Here is an 18,203-nt window from a genome sequence, read left to right on the forward strand (position 1 = left end):
AATGACAGAAGACACAGGGACTTCATAGACTTTCTCTCTGAAGAAGTTGATCAAGAAGGACCAAATACTGTGTAATGAGATAGAATTATTTTATATCAAAGTTGTAAATCTGTATCATTTTTCTTACCTACAAATTCTTTTTTTTTTTTTTTTTTTTTTTGAGATGGAGTCTCGCTCTGTCGCCCAGGCTGGAGTGCAGTGGCCGGATCTCAGCTCACTGCAAGCTCTGCCTCCCGGGTTTATGCCATTCTCCTGCCTCAGCCTCCTGAGTAGCTGGGACTACAGGTGCCCGCCACCTCGCCCGGCTAGTTTTTTGTATTTTTTAATAGAGACGGGGTTTCACCGTGTTAGCCAGGATGGTCTCGATCTCCTGACTTCGTGATCCGCTCGTCTCGGCCTCCCAAAGTGCTGGGATTACAGGCTTGAGCCACCGCGCCTACCTACAAGTTCTAAAGGGCTTATATAGGCATTGTCTCATTTCTTAGTTTGATTTACAATTGGGACTTCAAAGCTTGAAATGTAAATGATTTAGCTAAAATCATGATTGAACTTCTAAAATTCAACTCAGAACAAATACTCAAAATGAAACCTCTTCTGTACCAAGTGCTTAAGCAAAACAAAGTTAGAATTTCCATGGAAACAGTCTGGAACTCTGGAAGTAGAAGAGAGGACAAAAGTAAGCATGAAAACGCATTTATTTATTTTTTGGTTCCTCTTCACCTCTGCCCCTCCAAACCTCAAGCTGGCATCTTAATGAACGCTTTCAAGCCTCAGAGGGAATTAAGAAGAACAATATTTGACAGGAGTGAGGAAAGAACTAAATATAGTTCCCTTGTGAGAGAAATGTATTCCATAATCTCATCTACTTCTCTTTCCCTTATCTGGGTAATCTCTCCATCTTTCAACGTTATTTTTGTGCTGCTTTTATTGTACAGTCAGTTTAGCTGTTCCTTGGTTGGAATAGAATAAAGATAACATGAGATATGATTTTGTCCTCTTTTGGAAGGGTCATTTAATGAGACAATTGAGATCAGTTACCAAATTAATATTGTACATATTTCCTTGGTATAATAATGCTTGCTCAATGCTTTAGAACTTCTAAAATGCTCTCATCTCCCTTAATTTATTCAATGAGTATAACCTGAGAAGTAGATGGAACAACTATGCTGACTACTATCAACCCACATTTTATCAGTTTAGAAGGGTTTAAGATCATCCTGATGATAAGTAATGAAGCCAGGACTCACCCAGCACTTTGGATCTCAGCCCCATTACTTTCTCTAACTCTACAAGTAGCGTGCCTGACCGATCATTATGTCACGGCTATTCTCTCCTTCCTATTAGATATTAAAAAATTCCATTTGTTTCTTTTTAGAAATGTATTCTTGGCTGGGCATATAATCCCAGCACTTTGGAAGGTTTCTAAAGTGGGAGGATCGCTTGAATCCAGGAGTTCAAGACCAGCCTGGACAGTGTCATGAGAACCTGTCTCTACAAAAAATAAAAAATGGGCCGGGTGCGGTGGCTCATGCCTGTAATCCCAGTGCTTTGGGAGGACAAGGCGGGCGGATCACAAGGTCAGGAGTTCAAGACCAGCCTGACCAACATGGTGAAACCCCGAATCTACTAAAAATACAAAAATTAGTCAGGCGTGGTGGCGGGCGCCTGTAGTCCCAGCTTCTCAGGAGGCTGAGGCAGGAGAATTGCTTGAATCCAGGAGGTGGAGGTTGCAGTGAGCCGAGATCTCACCATTGCATTCCAGCCTGGATGACAGAGCAAGACTTTGTCTCAAAATAAATAAATAAATAAATAAATAAATAAATAAATAAATAAAAAATAAAAAATGAGCTGGGCATGTGGGTGCACACCTGTACCCCCAGCTACTTGGGAGGCTGAAGTAGGAGGATTCCTTGAGCCTGAGATGTTGAGGCTGCAGAGAGCCACGATCATGACACTGCACTCCAGCCTGGGTAACAAAGCGAGACCATCTTAAAAAGAGAAAAAAAGAAAATAAAGAAAATGTATGCTTTAGCGTTAGCATTATCAAGTAAAAATCTTGCTCTCTATAACTGCTAATATTGCTACTGCTGCAGATCAGGAAGAAAGGTACAGCCTGGGGTAGGTGGACTTTTGGCTTTTCTGAGTCGCCTATTTTTGACAAGCTCTTCCCAGAACTGCCTGACCTATTTTTTTTATCAATAAATCAAAACTGCTTCATTTTCAAGTTCAGCAATAGACAGCTCATTGAGGACAAAAGTGACCTTCCACAAATCTGAAAAATTAAAGCACATCTTTTGGAATGAAATAGCCATTGATGCATTGACTGAATTCAGTAGCTTAGAAATTATTTTAGTGGTCCTGGATACTACCTTGGGGTACAGTCATCTCTGTCCCTGGAGACAGGCTGGTAACTATTTTTCCTTGGAAAATTAAAAGTTTAAGGTTGCTGATAGGTCTAAATAGGCTAACAGTTATGATGTGAAATGGAAACTATGATATGGAATCTGTTATTACTGCTGTCTCTTGCTTATAATTATTGAAAACTAATGGGAGTTCAAGAAAAGGTGTCATGGATTTGGGAAATATCAGGACCAAGAAATCAATAAACAATCCTTTCCAGGATGGGCGCGGTGGTTCACACCTGTAATTCCAACACTTTGGGAGGCTGAGGCTGGCATATCCCTGAGGTCAGGAGTTTGAGACCAGCCTGGCCAACATGGTGAAACCCTATCTCTACTGAAAACACAAAAATTAGTTGGGCGTGGTGGCAGGTGCCTGTAATCCCAGCTACTTGAGAGGCTGAGGCATGAGAGTCACTTGAACCTGGAAGGCAGAGCTTGCAGTGAGCCGAGATCATGCCACTGCACTCCAGCTGGGGTGACACAGCAAGACTCCGTCTTAAGACAAACGAAACAAAACAAAACCCCCCGAAAACCCAACCCCAATCCACTCCATAATTAGTGTAACATACACCTCCAGACACTCATTTGATGTTCTAACACATACCTCATCAGATATTACCACATCATTGTGGATATAAATTAAAACATCCCAATAGGTGACTTCCTCTGGTTAGCTACTACTCCTGGGCCTCACAACAATTGCTACTACATATACATATATGTACATATATATATATATATATATATATGTATATATTTTTTTGAGACAGAGTCTTGCTCTGTCGCCCAGGCTGGAGTGCAGTGTGGCACGATCTCTACTCACTACAACCTCTGCCTCCTGAGTTCAAGCGATTCTCCTGCCCCAGCCTCCCGAGTAGCTGGGACTACAGGTGCGTGCCACCACGCCCAGCTAATTTTTTGTATTTTTAGTAGAGATGGGGTTTCACCGTGTTAGCGAGGATGGTCTCAATCTCCTGATCTCATGATCCGCCCATCTTGGTCTCCCAAAGTGCTGGTATTACAGGCGTGAGCCACCACGCCCAGCCACTATTACATATTTACTTACTATATATATCTGGCGCTGTGGCAAGCAGTTGGTATGCTTTTTAAATTTAATATTTAAATAACCATGCAAGACAAGTATTATTGTCACATTATTATAGATGAGGAATGCATTTAAAAAGTGAATTACAGACTGGGTGCGGTGGCTCACGCCTATAATTCCAGCACTTTGGGAGGCTGAGGCAGGCAGATCACGAGGTCAGGAGATCGAGACCATCCTGGCTAACACGGTGAAACCCGGTCTCTACTAAAAATACAAAAAATTAGCCGGGCGTGGTGGCGGGTGCCTGTAGTCCCAGCTACTCGGGAGGCTGAGGCAGGGGAATGGCGTAAATCCAGGAGGTGAAGGTTGCAGTGAGCCGAGATTGCACCAACTGCACTCCAGCCTGGGCAACAGAGGGTGACTCTGTCTCAAAAAAAAGTGAATTTCAAAGAGCAACTGGCTTCACTCGCACTGCTGAAAAGTGGGAGTCCAGCTCAAATCTCAGTTTACCTGACCCCAGCACCACTGGGCTGGTCCCGCTTCTGACTAGTCTTCTCTACTACTGGCCCACACCTTCCAAGGCATCTTTCAGCTAACCAGTTTTCAGTGACATGAAGTCCTTTAGGTCTCCCCTGGTGGGATAGGGGATGACCTATATCATTTGCTAAGTATAAGGTAGATAATTGAGTTAGTGAAACTTACTTTAATGGCACAAAACCAGGACATTGAGGAGAGGATTATGCTCACTGAAAATGTTACATATCAATCATGGCTATTAATTCAAGTTCAAAAGAGAAATCATTCACCTTTACTACAGAATTAGAAACAGCCAATGCAACAGAAGTTTTTAAAAATTATATTTAATACAAGTGAATAGATTAGAAGATCTGAAATGTTATAAAGCAATATACACAACGAATAAATAATTTGCACAGGAGAGTCATGTCTACATAACACTGTCTAGTATGGGAATACTTAAAGTAAATCCAGTGATAATGGAGAAAGTCCATAAAAATGCTAACCTGTCTTCCCTTGTATGAAATTGTTCAAGTATAAAAATCCAATACAGTGTAAAATAGTATTCAATTTAGTTTAAGAATAAAAATTGCAAGTATTGCAGTTTCAGAAGAAAAATGTAAAGCAGCATTTAAAGACTACGTAAGAATAGTGTTAAACTAATGAATTACCGATAAATGAGATCTACACAGGCAAAATCAGAGGAGGAAGCATGAAACTAGCAATATATACTGTTTGAAAAAAAATCTAAAAACTAAACTAAAATGTGTTAATGTAAGAGTACTCTCTTATACAGTGCACATATGAATTTAAATAAATCCAAGTCAACATCTTTAGTTGAATAGGTTAATATTTAATACGCTACATCTAGACCTACTAAATAATTTATGCCATGAGATGAATACATAATTTTACAGTGTCACATCTAAAGTTCCTTTCTTTAGAGTGCAGCATAGTAAAACTTAAAAATAAATATCTTAAATAGCATTACTATTAAGGCACAGTATAAACCACATTATCATTAACCTTTGAAGAATTGTAATCTCAGTAACCTTGTTGTCTCATGTACTGTAGTCACTAATAAATAGTTTTAAATATGACTCTGAAATAGATACTAAAAAGTGTAAAATTACTTAAAAAGGGAAAAAAAATAAATGTCCTTAAGACAGTTCTGCAAACTTTGCCTGCCTTTATTCATAAGCCACGAGTCGACACAATAAATAGAAAGAGAAGGCTGTTGTAGTAAAAGCCGGATCCTATTTCAGAATCAGAGTTGCTGACACCAGCAGATACAAGTTTCCCAAAATTGAAACAGGATGGGGAGAGGGATTAGAATGTGACAAGCTCATCAAACAAGCACAAGTGATGTGTTCTTTCCAGAACTGTGTGTTATTGATTGTCTGTACAGCTGTTGCACCCATTAATTCCACATCACTTGTTCCACAGTTCCACTCATCCACAGGACAGATGAGAAAATAGCTTTGGTGCCTGTCCACCATTTTACCCACTGCCACGCTCCTAGATTGATTGTTCGATGCCCATTTTTGAGATAGTAAGAACAGGACCTTCCGACTTGAAAAAAGTTCTATAGGCCTTAAGTGACTGCTAAAAATGACAATCAGTGCTTTCGCCATTTTGTTTGTAAAAAATCTGCTTTTAAATGTAATTCAAGCTACATATTGCTCGCTCTGTATTCCCTGGTTCAACTAGATTCAAACAGCATTTTTCTAACTTGTAAAAGGCAGTTTGCTTCCCTGATACTATAAAAAGAGCAAAAATAAAAATCCCGTTACAAAAGTGAAGTTCCGTTGTTACTCCTGGCGTCATTTCATAGTGGCCTTTCATTTACTCAGGCTCTTTGGGATTGATTTCCAAAATTGTGCCCATTCCTCTCATTCTTACCTCTTTCTCATCTAGAACACTACCTGGAGTATAAAAAAAATAATAACTCTGCTTCACAATAGCATGGCTGTTTTTTTTTTAAAGCTGTTAAGTCAATGTTAACTCTCTTATTAGCTACTAAAAATTGGAAAATTGGGAGGGAAAGAGAAAACAATTCAACTTTGATCAGATGGCTGGTCTATTGCATTCGGTCTGTCTGCAGCTGCTGAGGCTGGTACTGGCCAAATGCTGCAGCGGCGGCAGCTGCTGCAGCAGCGGCGGCAGCTGTCCCAGGTGCCGCTGCGGTGATTGGCTGCTGGACTGCGTAGCCATAGCCCCCAGCGGTAACATATCCTGCAGCAGCTGGAGAGGCTGCATAGGGGTACTGGTCATAGGCAGCAGCGGCGGCGGCAGCAGCAGCGGCTGCTGAGTATTGTGCGTATGCAGCTCCAGTGTAATCAATGTAAGGGGTGGTGGAGGCGGCAGCTGCTGTCGGCTGGACATGTGGAATGACCACTCCTGGCTGCACAAAAGCCTGCGGATAGACATAGTGGGCAGGTATCCTGTTGAGAAATGGAAAACAAAGTCAGGCGGTAGTCACCTCCTATCTGTAGCATGTTTTTCAAAGATAAGACAAACTCAAATTTAGTGGTTATTATGAGCATAGGGTTGCCACAATATCTACTTTCTGGTGGTCCACTGAGAGTACTCGGGCAGTAGCCAAAGTCATAGAGTGCCCCCACAAGAACTGGACCCCAAAAATATGATGACACCCTCCCTGCTAGAATTGTCATGTATGATTATTTGGAGCTGTTAAATACAGTTTATCAAGAGTTTGGAAAATAAATCAAGATTCATGAGGGCTACACACATGAGATACTTAACAAGTGCTCGATTGATAAAGCTTTGGAAAATTTTGTAATGAGTTCACAAAATAAAAATGTTTAATTAAGTAAATAGAAAAATTCTTAGCCAAGAATATAGGACTCAACAGGTAGTCCATAATTATTCACTTCTGTGGGGCATGATCACCAGTTCGTCGAAATTAACATAAACGTTAACAAAATCCGTATGTTTATTATCATGGCAACCCTACTTGAAATTGCTATGCAGACTCAGCACACATTAATCTCTCTGCAACCTCAGTCACCCTTATTAAAAATAATAATTAAAAAAGGAAGCAGGCGACAAAATAAAAAAAAAAGGAGTTTAAAAGTTCACAAGTGTGGTAAACATAGCAGAATCACACTTCTCAAACGAACTGTAGTGCAGCTCACTCTGTCACAAGAGGCTGTCGTGGGAAGCTACAAAAATGCTATTAACATTCATGGCAGTGATTCCCAAAGAGATGTGCAGCACACTTATTTTCTTTCTTTCTCTTTTTTTTTCCCCCATAAAATTCATAAGGACACAACGGTCAACCAAACCTGTTTGACTATCAGGCACCTGAGGGTCAGCCAGCTTGTTTATCTCTATGCAAGACAGACAGAAGGAGTTTTGGGGAAATGATGAGGCTGAGGGAAAAGGCAGGACAGGGAAGTACAACTAAATATTTCTAAAATTAATAGAAATTTAAAAGGTTTACATAACAATAAAACTTTTTTTTTCACATCTACTAACTCATTTCATCCTCCAAATCAGCAGAAATACGTTAGTGTTATGTTTGAAATCTGCCCTATTCGTTGATATTTTGTACAAATCATATCAATTGTATAATCATGTGTTATCCTGCAAAAGTTCAAGAAAGTCAAACAAAACCAGTACCTTTTAAAATTATACATTCATAGATAATACAAGACAGACTCCAATGACCTTACTTAAAAGTTAATGTGGTTAAGAAAATAAATCACAAGAGGTATTTAAAAAAAACTCCATGCATCTCCATTCTCACTCTTGCAATTTATTACTGCCCATCTGAAACACTACCATGAATATCTGATTTATCTTCTTCTTTAAAATAATCTCCATTAAAGCCCCCTATATTTGTATCTAAAATTATGACACTAGAATGCTATGTGGTTGTTGGCAAAGCCAACTTATAAGAAGTACAAGGACAAGTTAACAATCTTCCAATTTCAAAGAACTCAAAACAGAGAAGAGCACATGTAGATTGTTCAGAAACATAGATTTTGCTTTGCCTTTTCAGAGTTTTACTGAAAGCACTCATTAGCGAACATCCATGGAAAAGATGAATTTATCTCAGAGGGTAGTGGACTTTGGCCCCAATGATAAAAATACACTCGATTTTACCAGACTTGTAGATCTTTCCCAGTGCCAGGAGAAACGACGTCATCAAGTGTTCATGAGGACACTCAGAGATGTTCTTAACTGCTTGTCAGAAACCAGGCCGCGTGGTCGTGCACACACTCAGAACGCTGCTGCAGGTCAGGTGACTGGCTCGCTCGCAGCAACAGGTGTGGCTTTATGAAACACTGTCCCTGGAGGCTGCCACCTCCACAACGTGTAGACACGGCTAAGAGAGCCTACTCTCATGCCAGTTTACATGTGGTGACGGACAGCAGGGGCTGCAGCCGGGCTATTTTTGATCCTGTCATGCGACAAGGGTTTCCAGCGGGTAAAATGTCTTTATAAGGCCAAAGTAAAACATGTATCAGCTGCAAACGCCAGCCAGTGCGGATCTCACTGACACTGAAACCTTAACCCCTTGTACTCACTCTCAAAGTTCCAAGAACAACACTGTGGGTGCTAGGTTGGTATCTCTGAACAAAGGTGTTAACTGAAAATGTTTCTCCTACAAAAAGGCATGAGAAAGTGTTGTGAAGAACGCATTAGAAGACGGGCAAGGTTGCTTACGGGGCTTTAGCCCTGCGTTTACTTCGCATTAGGAAATAGTTTTGATTTCACAATGTCAAACAATGAGAATATAAAGAAAGTTCAGTGGATTATCAGACTCCTACATGAAGTTTGGCAAAGGTTAAAGAGACGTCTGGAAGGCAAATGAAAACCTAGAACATTTTAAGGCTTAGGGAAAAGGAGAACCCAAAAGACCTCAGAGAGCCTAAAATATCCTGGGTCAGGAAGGAAGGCAGAATTGGACTAAAGGTTCAAGTGGCACTTCGGAATGAAATCCTGAATTAGGAGTTTTTTTAATAGTCTGAGAAACCCGTTAAGGTGATCTGGGAATCTCCCTCCTATTAGACATTTACCAATGTCTTTTCCTTAACTATGAAATGTGCATGCCTAGTAGTTACAAAAAGCACAAGTGCAAAGAAGATACTTTTGGTAATTTTCAAAGAAAATTTACTACATTTTCCTTTTCTTCCCATCTCTTCAGGTTCCACTGACATCTCTATGTGACTTCTGAAGCAACATCGTAACTGGTTTTGAAGAAATATCCTAACTGGTTTCCTCTTCCAATCTATCTCACAGCAACTGATGACAAAGTCTCCACCTCATTTGATGACAAAGTCTCCATCTCATTCATTTGCTCAAAGTAATCTTGGCTCCTAACAAACCAAACTCAGTGCAAATTTCTCAAGCCTTGGCATTCTAGGCTAAAATACCCAGACTGCCTCTGGCTCCAAAACACCTTTCTAGTGTTTCCTTCCACCTTTCCTCGAACCCAGGTCAACTGGGCTCCTTTATGTTTCCTGGACAAGCTTCACATTCCCAGATCCTTGCCCTTTATTCATGTCATTCATCCCTCACCGCGATGCTGTCTCTACCTGCTGAAATCCAAATCCCACTCACCTAGCTCTAGCACTCACTCGGTGTAGAGCTTTCAGAAATTTGCTTTATATTTTAGCCTCATATTTTTCTTTTTTTCATGCTATCGTGTCTTAACACAGCCTCATATTTTGCATATGTGAAATGGACTAATAATCTCACAACCCTGGATTGCTGTGCATTAAATAAAATTATCTGTGGAGAGAGTCTACAATGACAAATATAGTAGGCACTCAATACAAGAGTTCCCTACCCTCCACCATTCTTTAAAACCTAGGTCGACTTCTACTTCCTTCATGAAGACTTCTGAATCCCATTCACTGCCCTGATGTCCATCTCTCTTATCTGAAGCCACATGGACAGCCCTTCTTGGTGCTTATTGGCTTTCTTATTGGATTATGAGAGAATAAGAGTTTTGTCTTTTGGGGCTACAACTTGACAAAGAGGAAAGAACGCAGCTTCTGAGGTCAGGCAGGCCGTGATTCTGAACCTAGAATCAGACTCTAACACTTAGTAGTTCTGTGATCGGGGGATGTTAATTAACCTCTCTGTGTCTTAGTTTTGGAAAAGATATTAACAATGCCTTCAACAAATACTGTGAGAATTAAATTATGTAATTTATGTAAATCCCTTATCATTACAATCCATATGGCAGATGTTTGGTTAGTGTCAGTTACAGTCCGTCCTGCCCTCCTTAGTGGACACTATAAATACTAAGCACAGTGTTACCACACCCAGCATAAAACTGAGCACTTAAAGGCATACTGAGTCAATGTTTAAGTTATGTTCAACCTGATCTAAACTAGCCCAGAAATTTCTACTCACAGGTCTGTAGCCTCCCCTCTCCAAGGTTTCAATAAGGAAATGCTTCTTTCAAACATAAACTATAAAATATTGTTCAGCAAGTTTACAAGTTTTTCTACATCTGCCCACTGTGCTACATTGGAAATTCCTTTTAGGCCAAGGTGTTTTTGTTTTTTTTTTGTTTTTTTTTTTTGAGACAGAGTCTCACTCTGTCGCCCAAGCTGGAGTGCGTGGCGCGACCTTGGCTCACTGCAAGCTCCGCCTCCCGGGTTCACGCCATTCTCCTGCCTCAGCCTCCTGAGCAGCTGGGACTACAGGTGCCCGCCACCACGCCTGGCTAACTTTTTTTTTTTTTGTATTTTTAGTAGAGACGAGGTTTCACCGTGTTAGCCAGGATGGTCTCGATATCCTGACCTCGTGATCCGCCCGCCTCGGCCTCCCAAAGTGCTGGGATTACGGGTGTGAGCCACCGCACCTGGCCTTTTTTTTTTTTTTTTTTTTTTTGAGACGGAGTCTCACTCTGTCGCCCAGGCTGGAGTGCAGTGGCGCCATCTTGGCTCACTGCAAGCTCCGCCTCAAGGGTTCAAGCCATTCTCCTGCCTCAGCCTGGGATTACAGGCGCCTGCCACCACGCCCGGCTAATGTTTTGTATTTTTTAGTAGAAAACGGGGTTTCACTATGTTAGCCAGGATGGTCTCGATTTCCTGATCTCGTGATCCACCCACCTTGCCTCCCAAAGTGCTGGGATTACAGACGTGAGCCACTGAGCCTGGCCCCTAGGCCAAGGTTTTGTCTTCAAAGGCCCAAAGCAACCTGGGGGCCATTTAAGGACCACATTCAAAAGAACAGTTCAGTTGCTAGAATTTCAAATAAGTCAAGTCAAATTTGAAATTCTCAAGCTTCTTTCCAGGCCTAAAACAGGAACATGTAGCATTCAAACAGAATTTAGGATGACCAGGTGTGATTTGTTAGGTACAGACTCTGAAATTAGAGCAGTGTTGAGAACCTCTTAAAAAAGAAAAAGAAAGCTTGCTTGATCCACCTGGAATGCTATCTATTTCTAATAAGAATCTCAAGTTCAAACAATTCATGCACACAGTAATAATTACCATCCTTTATAAAGACAAGTTAACATTAGACGAAGTGGAAAACAAAAGGTTGCTATCAAAACACATTTGCTTTCAAATTTCCATATGACACATCTTACACTGGTGGTTCTAATTTTCCTTGTGTTACCTTCTTTCTTAAGGACTGATCTACAACGACTTCCAAAACCAGTCCAAATTCCTATGCCCAGCTCTCAAGATCCACCTTAGACAGTCTGGTTTCTCCACACACTGAGTCTTCTCCTCTATGCCTCTGCTTCGGCTCACTCCATCCTATACCCTCCAGACATACTCAGTCTTCCTTTTACCTATGACATACCCAGTGGTACAAGTCTAGTGCCAGTCTACTTGCCACGCATACCACAGCCTTATTCAACTCCTCCACCTCATCTATTTTCTTGCTACTCTGAATTCCTTTTGTGCTTGAAACAATACCAAGTCATTTAGCAATTAGTAATTCTTGACTGGTTTTTGCATGACTTTTGGTTCCCAAACTAATGTGCGATTCCCTCGTTTTGCATCACCCACTGGCACAGTGAAAAAATAAACACATGCAACTACCTGTTGATTGATTCCATTTTATAACTGTTTCAAGATTATTAGTGTGAACTCACCACTAAGCTCACATCACACCTTCAGATACAAGCTCTCCTCCCTAATCCCACTTTAAACAGATAGTCTAAATGAATTACCCACAGAAATAGCTGAACCCATCAACCCACCATTTGTTGTCAGTATCTGGGTTGGCTTGGATGGGGCTCTGATAAATAGCTATGGATATAGGAAGGCCCTTTCTGATCATATTGACAGAAGAGTCTTCCACAGCTAAAAAAAAAAAAAAAAAAAAAAGTAGTTGACAATAACAGTGGTTACTGATATGTTAGAGCTATAAGGAGGTGGTCATGGGAAATATAACCTGACTCTTCCAAGTCAAGTTATTGTTACTTCCTTTTTAAAACCTATTCTTTGAGACACATATGGTAGACAACTATCTATGTAGACAGATTCCAGCCTTCCAGGTTACACAGGTGGATGTTTAGGTCCTAAGCTAGAGAAGAAATTATTATTGAGGGTAAAATACTCTTTCAACAACATGAACATTTGAAAAGAAAATTTAAGTATCCTGCGTTAAGAGTTACAGGAATGTTCATCAGGTAGAATACAGCCAAAACAGAATCTAGTGTCCAGGATAAATTGAGGCGGGGGGGAGTGATCTCCCACCCATATAACCTCTGAATGGAAGAGAACTGGGGACCTTGGAACAGGAAAAATGGTAATCACAAGACCCAAAGACAACACAAATATAAACACGTGTTCACCTGAGTTAGGTCCAAAAGGTGAAGGTTAGTGCTACACTACTCAAAAAAACTGGCTTATGTTAATAAAATCTGATGAGAGTTGCTGGACCTTTAAATTAGATGGTCTAAAAGTGGATACACATTGCAAAAGAAAGAACCCCATTCCCAGAAAATTTCCCATAAAACAGAAACTTAGGACATGCAAGCAATGAATCTGTATTCTGACAAAGAGAAATCACACGATTTAGCACTCACTACAAAAATATGGTTAAACAGAAGTCACAGGCTACAGCTTAAAAGCAAGGAAAAAAAAAAAAGGCCCTTTGCTTCCCATGGCAAAATCAAAAGTCAACACCCCTCAACACCACCACCAAAACCAAAACGCAAAGAGCCCCTTCCCCAAGGAAAAGAAAACACTTTCACTACAGCTCTTTTCAATTAAGTAAAAAGCACACAGTTTAGCTATCAACACCACTTCATTACTGTAATAAATAAAATAAAGCACACGAAGGGCTATTGACTATTGTGAAAAATAAAAACAACAACACCAACATCCATGCATCGTTAATCACCATCTGAGCTTGTGTGTCTGAGTCTACTGGTTACAGAGTTTAATTCCAAACAGAACTATTCCACCTCTTATCATGGTATCCTTCTGATCAGTTAGCTTAACTGTATACGAGCCCTGTCAGGTTAGAAAGAGATAAATAAAATTGAGTCAAGTTGAACAGTAGTAATGGTGATGGGACACAATCGTCTTGTACACAAGTCATACCTGGTATTTTTGTTTTGTTTTGTTTTGCTAATCATAAGCTCAAACTTTGTCTCGTTTGGAGGCTGCATACTTGGTCAGATAACTTGACTCATCTAAAAATATTTATAGTATCAGCATTAAAAATGCACAAATATATATATAAAATTATATAACCAGGAACATTCTGTGACATCATGATCTTATCTGTATATAACAAAGAGGCAGGTTAACAAATGATAGTCATACTGAAACTTCAGAAAGTCTGATTAATCAACTTACCCGAAAGGTCTCTGTATAAGGGCTGGATGAAGTTGTTGAACACCAAAGGCAAAACCTAACAACAAAACATACCACATTCTTTATTTGTGCATGGTTAGGCATTTATTACTCGTACAAGTAAAATGCAATCACAACTTCCACTTACAAAAGATAACCATTCTTTTGCCACTTTAAAGAAACTGTATGTATGTATATTTTTAAAAGTCAGTTTTATAAATGCTATCGTTGATTCAAAATAAAGGTTTTAATAGGGGAAAAGTGGAAACTTAAAAAAAATCTGCAAAGTTTAGTTGGCAGACACAGAATCAGACCTTGGGAAAATGTTCATGAAATAATATTAAGTACAGCAGGATCTGACAATAAAGTTACATCTCAAATATTCTTACAGTTTTGAACCACAATCTATGAAAAGTCTTTGTAATCTGGAATGTTCTGAGATGCTTCAGACAATGCTTTGAAAGATTATGGGTTTTAGTTTTCAGTATTCAAAATTCTCACACACACACTTTTTCTGGATACTACATACCCACAATGTATTTCTGGATACTACATACCCACAATGTATTAGACAAATTTTTTTAATGCCCATGAATATTTGCACAAGCACTCACTGTCTTGACAACCTAGTTTCCTTTTAAACCTGTTTGGATGGAAGTGTCAACCTCGTCCCAAAATTTCAGATGGAAAGGCTTAGAAGTGAAGAGTACATGATTTAATCAAACTTTACAAGTAAAGATGCCTGACCAAGGAAAAGATTATATTTGCTTACAAATCAACTCTCAACTATTTGTGCTAATGCAAAGGGCAGTGTTGTCAGTAATCCAAGAGATATTGTTTTCCCATAGACAAAAAGATGCTCCCTTTTGGCAACTAATAGCTACCTAACATAAGTAAAATATTTCTCATCTCTAAGCCTGTTTCTTTGTCTATAGCAAGGGTTTTTGAGTAAGCGCAATTTCTGTTTTCTTTGATTGCCAATACTCTGTGATTTTATGTTAAAGTTTTACCATTTGGGGCCCGCGCGGTGGCTCGCACTTTGGGAGACCGAGGTGGGTGGATCACCTGAGATCAGGAGTTCGAGACCAGCCTGACCAACACAGTGAAACCCCATCTCTATTAAAAACACAAAATTAGCTGGGTGTGGTGGCGCATTCCTGTAATCCCAGCTACTTGGGAGGCTGAGGCAGAACTGCTTGAACCAGGAGGCAGAGGTTGCAGTGACCCTAGATCGCACCATTGCACTCCAGCCTGGGCAACAAGAGTGAAACTCCATCTCAAAAAACACACACACAAAAAAACACCTTTACCATTTGGACATCACCCCTACCCCTTAATGCTTCCCTTGGGTCTGTGTTCAAGTCAGATTGCCTGCTCTGAGTACAGTGCAACTGGTGCTGGAAGGAGAGACCCCACGAAGTAGGGAAATACATTAGTTGAAGTCGACAAATTTGGCTAATATAATCCACATGTGAATTATCTACAGGTGGCTAAAAATTGGAAAACTGAGAGCAGACTACAAATGTATGTCATATAGGAAACAGGTGAGTCATGACTAACTCTTCCTCCTGTACAAACTCTTCAGACCCCCAAGATCCATTTTTGCACACAGGTACATTTCAAGCCCTGAGAGGAGTATTTACAACTCTTTTATGTTTAATGCCTTGGTAGAATAACAAGCCATGTTCAAGTTTACTAAACACATCTACAGAGGGAGACAATGTCTTCTAAATTAGAGAATCAGCCCGCCCGTAAGTGGTGGGGGGGTGGTTCTTGGAGAGGGGGGTAGGGGAGACAGACATTTCTCACCTGGTTGCATGATCCTTGGTTTTGCTCCTAAGTATGCCAGGTTCACGTTGGCCTTTCTGCCATCAATGATGGGATTGGGATCCTTGCAGGCCCTTTCGGCAGCAGCCCGGTCAGCCATGGTGACCTTAGCAACAGACACACACAGACATACATACATAACCTCTACATTAACCCCTGAAGGAAATCAAGAATCACAATGGAGAAGTCATTCATGATAAAACTGAGATCAAACTTTCTTTCTATTCTTTTCTTCTTTCGGCTGGACCCTCCTCTTTGATCTCCCATTTTTAAAAGGCGGGCGGGGTGGGGGGAGCGGGTAGACGAAGGAAAAAAAAAAGAAACCCTCTAACCCTGCCCCACCCCTGAAATCTTAAGGGTGCTACTAGGGCCTAGCTGAGATTTGGAAGCCTAAATTCTTGGAACTCTAGATCCTCCTTCCCCGACTCCCCCGCCCCCCCGGTCCCTACTCAGCCTCAGAGGCACCGTTTGCTTTAAAGAAAGTCCAGCCTCACATCCGCCCAACGCTCCCAACCTCCCGAAAACACTCCCCAACGACAATAGCTATTGTCCCACTCTGGGGCTCCCTGCTCTTCGGCAGCTGAATTTGCACGCTTAAATCTCTAGGAGGGAAGCTTAATATGCTCTGTTTCAGTTCGGCAAAGAGCCCTAGGATGATCCTTTAAAAGAACCTACCTTTGCAATTAAAAGGCGGGGGGATGACACAAGGGGAACAGCCCCATACCTCGTGGGGTGTCCCCTCCCTGCCCCAGCCACACCACCAGAACACACGCATTTTTACAAAGCAACAGCGCGCTTAACAACCGGCCTGCAGCCCAGGAATGCTGCAATTGTTTGGGGTTGCGGCCCCTCCCTCGCAACCCTCCGCACCCCAAATCCGATGGTCATTACAGTTGTCTCCTTCCACCCCTGCCCTGCCTTGCCCGGCCCCCGACCTCGCACAGCGCTGGGTCTTCTCCGAGCCCTGCGAGGCTGGCGCCGGCCCTCTCCCCTAGCAAAGTTTCAGTTCACCCCGGTGCGAAGGGGCAGCGCCGCTCTCCCCGCGGCGCTCCTCACGGGTCACGCCGAGCCCTTCACTCCAAGCTCCCGATCCCCGGGGTCAGGCGCCACTCTGTCCCTCTCCTCAACCCCCCGTCCGTGCAACTTACAAATCCATAGCCCCGGGACTTGCCCGTCTGCCGGTCGGTGATGACCACCGCCTCCTCGATCTCGCCGAAGACCTCGAAGTACTTGCGCAGGCTGGCGTCGGTGGTGTGGTAGGGCAGCCCCCCGACGAAGATCTTGGTGTACGTCGTGTCCTTCTGGGTCGTGTGCATCTTCGCGCCCGCCCCGCGGCTCGGACTCCGGCTGCGGCTGCGGCTCGGGCAGCGGCTGCGCCTCCTCCTCCGGCTCCGCGTCTCCCGCACCCTTTCGCGGCCGCCTGGGGCCAAGGGCGAGCCAGGGGGCGAGGGCGGCGGCGCAGCGGGAGCGAGAGGCCGGGGGCGGCCGAGGGCGCGGGGCGCGCGGCTTCCGAAGTCGCCAGCGGCCCTGGAGACTTGACTTCGCTCTCTCCTCCCGCCCCCCCTGCCGGTCACCGTACAAATTCTCCGGATCGTCTGGATTAGAATCCGGTTCTATAGAATGTGCAAGCGGTTTCCACTCACCCGGCGGGGAGGCCAAAAATGAAAAGAGAGGGTAGTCCTCAAGCGAAGAAGGGGGTGCTTTAGAGGTAGATTTTTCTTCCTTAGGAATCAGGTGCCTTGGGTGGGGTGTGGGGAGGGTCCGCGGGGAGAGCGTCCGAGCGCCGAGGCGGGCGGGGGGCGCGGCGGCGGGGCTAGGGGCGAGGGACTCCGCGCGGCTTCGGCTCGGGTCTGTCCCTCCCGCCGCGGGAGCTGGAAGACGAGTGCAGAGGACGGCTCTCCACCTCTCTGCTCCCTTCCCCCGCGGGCCGGGGGTCGACGCCCGGCTGGGGAGGGGGGCGGGCCGGACGCCTGCGATTGGCCGCGGCAGCACCTGGGGCGCCGGGCGCCGCCGCCCCCCAGCTGTTGGGAACAGCTGCTTCTCTCCCGGCGCGGCGCTGCGCTGGGGCTCGGGGCTCCGGCTCTGTAGCCGGCGCTGGGGTAGGGCTGGAGACGCCTGTAGGCGGCCTGGCTCTCGGCGTCGCCTGCTCTAACCAGTCAAAGTCTTAGGGACCCGGCGCAGCACCAGCCGGGACCCAGGGTGCGGGGACTGTGCCCAAGGAGGAAGCTGCGTTGCTTTCCAAAGTGGACGACGCTAGCTTTTTGGGCTAGGCCTCGGTGACAGGGCCGGCGACCTGGACTGGCGAACTGGGGTCCCCAGAGGCCTGGGGCGATTCGCTGAGAGGAAGATCCCCTCCCGGGTGCGGGGGGTCAAGGAGCTCGGCCTAACGATACCCAAGCTGGACACCCTGGGGTCTGAAGAGTGAGAAGGAGGGCCCCAATTTTCCTTGGCCCCCAAAAACCGGTGCTGGGGAGAATCAGTGAGGTAGAGCCAGAAGGAAAAGAAAGATCTAGCGCTTGGGTGTAGTTGGGAAAACCATTAGCCTTAATTGCGCACCGCCCAGCCAAACCAAGTAACTGGAGATACCTATGTCCATCAGGCACCGCC

General features: G+C 43.4%; 1 protein-coding gene across 1 annotated transcript; it reads right to left on the reverse strand.

Annotated features, from left to right (window-relative positions):
- Positions 1–4,291: 4,291 nt before the first annotated feature.
- RBM24 (RNA binding motif protein 24) lies at positions 4,292–17,480 on the reverse strand. The gene is made up of 4 exons (XM_015135605.3): positions 16,745–17,480; positions 15,579–15,702; positions 13,773–13,827; positions 4,292–6,407 (listed from the first exon to the last, which is right to left on the reverse strand). Exons 1-4 carry the CDS (start codon positions 16,910–16,912, stop codon positions 6,044–6,046), a joined length of 711 nt encoding a protein of 236 aa, XP_014991091.1. The 5' UTR covers positions 16,913–17,480; the 3' UTR covers positions 4,292–6,043.
- Between the last annotated feature and the right edge of the window lie 723 nt (positions 17,481–18,203).

This window comes from Macaca mulatta, chromosome 4, assembly GCF_049350105.2.
Source record: "Macaca mulatta isolate MMU2019108-1 chromosome 4, T2T-MMU8v2.0, whole genome shotgun sequence".
In the NCBI taxonomy this organism is placed as follows: domain Eukaryota; kingdom Metazoa; phylum Chordata; class Mammalia; order Primates; family Cercopithecidae; genus Macaca; species Macaca mulatta.